Consider the following 6287-nt stretch of genomic DNA (forward strand, 5'->3'; position numbering starts at 1 on the left):
GCTTTAATATCATTGCCTTCATATAATTTCATGAGAAACCAATATTATATGGAATACAATTTTGATAAGATATCACTTGTACTTGAGTAGGTCTCATCTTTTGCTTATATTTTAACTTATATAAATTTGCTATATACAGTACATGTATATGCTATGCTTTCTAATGCAATATGTTCTGTTATAAATAATTTTTTTGTGCATTTGTATACACAAGTCTGAGGCCCTAGGGCTGAAACTAGGCTGCCATTTTAAAAGAAGTAAACCATTCTACTACTACAGAAACAGATGAAGTTGCAGAGGGGAATTCTGGAGAAGATGACAGCATTGCCGGTCTGGAGGAGGAAATACTGAAGTTTGAGGAGGACCAGAAGGAAGCTGAGACAAAACAACACAAACACAGACATGGCAAGGGTGGGGACAGGGGGAAACATAAGTCAGGTCAGCTCAGCTTCTGGCTTTTTTTGTTTACCTTTGCAGAAGGAAAACGTATTGTTTATGCTCTATTTCTTCATCTTCTGTCCCAAACACACAAGGTCAATAACCTGGACCAGACATCTGTCACCATGGTGACTGGTACATAGCAGACACCCTGTGGTGTTGAATTACATTGTGTTGCAAGTTGCAAGCCAGGGTCACCATACATTAAATATATGAATATGTTTTAGAAAGGATAAACAGATTAGTGTAAATATCTTTATAACAATAATATCAGAATAGTTGATGAACTTAACACTGACAAGAGAGAAACCAAAACTTTGCAAGCCTTTTAATCGATTGATTTGTACATTTATTGCCTTCACAGGTCAGAACAAGAAGAACCTGAGCATTGAGAGCCAGGAGAAGGTGGAGGACCTGGATTCCGTGTGGCTGAAGTTTGTCCGAGACGAGGTTATTGAGGGAATGGACCGTTCTGATGAGAGGGAAGAACAGAAGAACAAGTCTGCTGAAGACACAGATAACAAGGAACACAGAGGATGGGAGTTTGAGGCAAGGGATGAGGCAGAGACAGACACAAGAAACGATGGTTTAAGCAATGCAGAAAAGGAGGCAAAAGAATCAGCAAATGATGAATCTCTGGACAATGATGAAAACATTGAAGAAGAAATGCCTCCAGAAGTGACCAAAGATGAGGGCCCTTTTACAGCAGAAAGAACTGATAGTGCAGATCTTGAGAAAGATCTGTCAGAGATTCCGATGAATCGAGACATGAATGAAAGAGAATACGAACTGGATAGTTACCTCGAAGATGAAGAAGAGACCATGGATTGGGATGACTTCTCTGAGTTGGTGAGTCACCCGAAAAAGGACGCTGAAGCAGATACAATGGAAGATGAGGAGGAGAGTTTGGAGTGGGAAAAGTTCTCCCAATTTGTCAGCGGTTTGGCAGGAGGGAAGGAAAATGTGACATCCGATGGTTTAGCAATGGAAACAGGCGATGACAGCGAGATGAAACCATTTAACGACCAACAGAGTGAAAAGGAGACCAGGAAAGATGTTGGTGAGGATTTCGGCAACTTGGAGACTATGGAGGGGCCAGGCACAGAAAGCACCAAATACGACACACACACTACAGCAGCAACACAGATCCCCCATACCAAGTTTGATCCAGAAATAGAACAGGTCAGTATTTCAACTCAGGTTCATCTGTGTGACACAAAACAGAAATGTGAGATAGAACAGTATTTAGACAAAACATTTAATTTAGTGTTATTCAATTTTCCTTCTGCTCTCAGTCTTCTAGCCATAAATCAAAAAGATAATTAAGAAGTCAGCATTCACAAGTATTTTTGTCACAGATTGTTGTCTGAATGTGAAAAAAAAACAAGACTGGCTCTGTCCTTGGAGCTGAAACCATCACACACTATTTTAACATGAGAAATCTTTGATTGAAACTCAATGAAACCCTAAAAAGAAGAGAGAAAAGTCTTAAGGATTTTGTAATGTTCTGCTCATCAAGGTTTAATTTTGCTCCCGTTCTCAGTCTGCTATTCAGGACCCGCTAGGCAGCAGCCATGATGACATCACCACCCAACAGCCAATCAACACACAACCTGACAGACAACCAGACACCAGCCAGGTCAAGGATCAAAGGTGAAAGGGCAACAAATCATCAGCGCCCAACAGTACAAGATTACCAAAATATGTATAATTCTTCCAGAAGTAGTTATTTTAGTGGACAACTACACACAAGAGGGTACCTGAATGTGTGTACATATGGCAGGGAGAAAGATTCATTGCCACAAGAATTAACTGATAGAGATATCATGGTTACTTTCTCCTTTCTTTGTGTTCAATTCCATGCTATCTAACAGCGTGCAACTATCTCAAAGCACATTGCGATGGTAATAATCAAAGGTGACTGTAACAATGCAACATGGTGCCTGGTTAGTAGAGTCAGGCACTAAGTTGTGATACAATAGTTACCTTCCAAGGCCAGTAGCCAGCATATGTAATATTATATACAAGTATCCTGTGCCTTATGTACATCTTAAAACACAAAGCTTTCTTTCCCTCCTCTGAAACTCTGTCACTGGTAGACTCATTTCTTTCTATTTGAATGTTTAAATTTGTTGAATCAGATACTGTAATTCACTTTATGTTCACGGTAGCAAAAGTTTGCAGGTGCAGAAAAAAGAAAGTTGACAAATTATAACAGTAATGACAAGTTTGTGGCACAGAAGTGGCCACAAAAACCGTGAACGTAAAAGTACTGGAAAAAATCAGGAATTACAGTAACATCAGAACTGCCTTTGTTGTTGTATTTTGATCCTCCTGAAAGGAATGTTACTCAATTCCACGTTACCTCAGTTCAACTGATATCAGGTTAGCTACTTTTCTCCCAAAGGATGGTACTAGTATGCGATTCTTGAGTACAGGACATTGAATGGTACACGAGATGTTTAAATTATATTCTAACCTCTTCAACATGAGCCAGTAGCAATGGGAAGGTTGAAACCACATGATGAAAGCAAATAGTTGTAGTCTAGAGTTGTAAATTTAATGGTCAGTGTTAAAGGTGTTTGCTGGCATCAAGAAGGTGATGCATTTTGAAATGTTCTTATGACTGAAACTGGTTGTTAAGGTGTGTTTTGGTTTGTTCAGGATAACTTTACGGTCTTCATATATCTTTAAATCTACCGGATTTGGAAGATTTGGTTAGAACCAACATGTAAAGCCATATCGGTCAGTAGATAAAATATTAGAAAAGAAAAAAAAAATTCAGAAGGATGCTAAGAATATATATGTATAAAATTTCATTTTTATGATCCATAACCATAGTTTGGTCCTAATTATTATATTTAGAGCATTTGATTTTTGGATGTGCTATGGAATTACCTACAAACAAATTTCTGTTTGTTGTTTAAACATGTTTCTTAATTGACCAATTACCATTCACCAAGTACTGACATTCCGTATTACTACATGTATTCCTCCTTCCTGATTGGTTGGTTAACATTCCCCAAACATTGATGTTCAGTATTACTAATATTCTTTGATGTTAGTCTGATGTTATAATATGATGGTATTATTGTCGCTGTAGAAAAGAGGTATACACTTTTAGACCATGTTTGAAGTTAAAACTTTTGTTCCAACACAAAAAATTCTCTCACCTAGAGCTTTCGACCAGTCACTCTGGTCTTCCTCAGTAGACTGACCCAGTGAGGCTTGTCACATGGCTTCTTTGAAGTGTAACGTCAACACTGGGTCAAAGGTACAATGTATCTGGTAGACTGGGTCAGTCTACTGAGGAAGACCAGAGTGACTGGTCGAAAGCTCTAGGTGAGAGAACTTTTTGTGTTGGAACAAAAGTTTTAACTTCAAACATGTAACTACCGACACAGATAAACTTTCATGATACTTTTAGACCACTTGTGATGTAGATAGGATGTATTATAATTGATTGCTTCACAGAATTCTTGATAAGATTTTGCATATAAGTTCATTGTGTTAGATAGCTCATACATGTACTTGTATATCTAAACTACACAATTACTCAGGTGAATTAGCATCATATAACCATACAGTCACATATTTTCGTTTTAAAAACTGTTTCTAACTCAATACTGGCCTCAGACTACCCCAAATTTGCAGCAAAAATCTTTATGCATTTTATGAAATTATTTTCTTCATTGGTTTTCAGTTTACTTACTTGTTCTAAGAACAACTGAGTTATTTGATAATTAATAGACACTTACTCTTCCTAACAGACATTTGACCTGTCGAATGTAGCTGGAAGCAAACTTCGAAAAAGAGTGAAAAACAACAAAAAAACATTGGAAAATTTTCGTGAAACAAGAGCAAGATCTTGAAATGACTTTTCAAAGATTAGGCAGGTCCATAAAAGTTTTCTTTTTCACCTTGAAAACTCTCCAAATGGATCTGCCTGAGCCAAGTAAAAATTATTTTGTCAGTCTACTTTGAAATTAACAGGATAAGGCATCATTATGGGTGCTTTAAGTAGTCTTGTTCATTTCCACAGAGATTACGAATTAGAATGCTTAGACATGTGGCTTAAGTTTTTTTGTGCTTTAAAAGTAGTCATCTCCACTAAGTTACAGATTTAACACCTGTGTCTATAATATCACCAGGGTCCATAATATTGCCACCTTGAGAAATAGTGTGCTTAAAGATATTTTTTCCTGCAACATACTTTTGGTATGCACTCCTTCACACATCAAATGTACATACCTAGGGTATGTTGCAGTAAAAATATCTTTAAGCACACTATTTCTCAAGGTGGCGATATTATGGACCCTGGTGATATTTTGGACACAGATGTTATATCTATATTAGGATATAATCAGGCAAGCACAAAGGTCATTGACACTGTAGATAATCTCATTATGTACATGATCAATATTTTTATACAAAATTAAGTGTTAAAGTAATACACTTAATAAACTATCCATACTGATTAAGAAAGTTGTTTTTGCTTCTTCTTGACTGATTGTGAACCTGGACAATAGAGATATATACACAGTAACGTTAGTAACAGACAATATAGTCTACAATTACACCAATATGTCATAACATTCACATGTAGTATATTAATAGATGTGTCGTACGTGAAATATATATACTGTTATTTGATCTAGCCTGCCTAACTTAGTGGCAGATATTTGTGACAGAAACAAGCAGCTAGGAAAATGATTTAGCCTCCCAACATCTGCTTGGAGATAAGATAGGCCCAAATGGCAATATATTATCGTCAGGTTGCTGTTTTGAAATAGGTACAAAACATTTTCAAAAGGGTTAGGTTTACCAAAACACTGCAGTATAATGTGTAAAATGAGTCATTCTTTGTATCTATACATGTATTTAATGAACAGAACTAAACCTAAGAGATAGATAAAGGAAAATCAGTCCCACACTAGAAATTTTTTCTAGCCTTAAGAAACACACAAATTTCAACAGCTTGTGAATGATTATTTCAGTTAAATCCTACAGAAAATAAAACGATTGGTTTTCGGCGTCTTAACACTTTCACAAAGTCATAATATGAAATATTCCGAAAAAAGTTGAAACCCCCTTACGAGCCTTTCGGTTCTCGCAATTCCCAAATCGCCGAAATCCGGGAGTGGAACTGTCTCCGTTAACGAGATACGGCCCTTTTCGGCACTTCCGGTTTGACAAGGCCCGAAATTAGGGTCTCTTGGGGTTTACAATTTTTACTCGATCGAAGTACAAATTTTCATTTTTCTAGAAAATGCTAAGTGTTTTCCATCAGTTTTCAATGGTCCTGTCATACGTTTTCTATTGTCTACAAATACCACTAAAAAGAAAAGCCGTACGTTGAAGTTTTATTAGTATTTTTCGGTTCATTCACGGTCTCGCCGTTTGCAGAACGCGCAATTTTTCAGAGACCGTCTGGTGGACGGGCGGCAACCGGAAGCGGCTATTGTGACACATGCATTACGATATGTAACAGTTTATATCGCGGATTACAAGAAACATCGAGCCTGGATTTCATAATTTCTATCACAAATGACTTAATATCATGACACATATAAATTCTTATTGCTGTATTTAGGGGACGGCGTAGTATCTTGGGGATAAGCTGGGTACGGGTGCCTTCGGCGGGCTGGATGGAGCTACGGGCCGGCGGTTGTTTAGCCGGCCCGGGTTCGGTGCCCAGGGTAGTAGTAGTACTAGTACATTTTTCGATCTGAGGTTGGAATATAATGGCTTTCCTCTATCCTGGAGAGAACCGCGCGACTATGCCGGTTTCTACTTGGTCTGCTAGCGACTCTCGTATGTCATTCTCTCGTGACCGCCCCCCCCCCCCA

General features: G+C 37.8%; 1 protein-coding gene across 1 annotated transcript in view; it reads left to right on the forward strand.

The window, feature by feature from the left end:
- Positions 1–2157, forward strand: part of LOC109468453 (C3 and PZP-like alpha-2-macroglobulin domain-containing protein 8) — a 45354-nt gene extending 43197 nt beyond the window's left edge. The window contains exons 45-47 of the mRNA XM_019766697.1: positions 280–438; positions 803–1620; positions 1982–2157. Coding sequence (XP_019622256.1) covers positions 280–438; positions 803–1620; positions 1982–2095 — 1091 coding nt within the window. The 3' untranslated portion in view covers positions 2096–2157. The remainder of the gene's footprint in view (positions 1–279; positions 439–802; positions 1621–1981) is intronic.
- Positions 2158–6287: the final 4130 nt, after the last annotated feature.

The sequence above is a fragment of the Branchiostoma belcheri genome, unplaced genomic scaffold, assembly GCF_001625305.1.
Source record: "Branchiostoma belcheri isolate BF01 breed outbred unplaced genomic scaffold, Haploidv18h27 scaffold2, whole genome shotgun sequence".
Classification (NCBI taxonomy): Eukaryota; Metazoa; Chordata; class Leptocardii; order Amphioxiformes; family Branchiostomatidae; genus Branchiostoma; species Branchiostoma belcheri.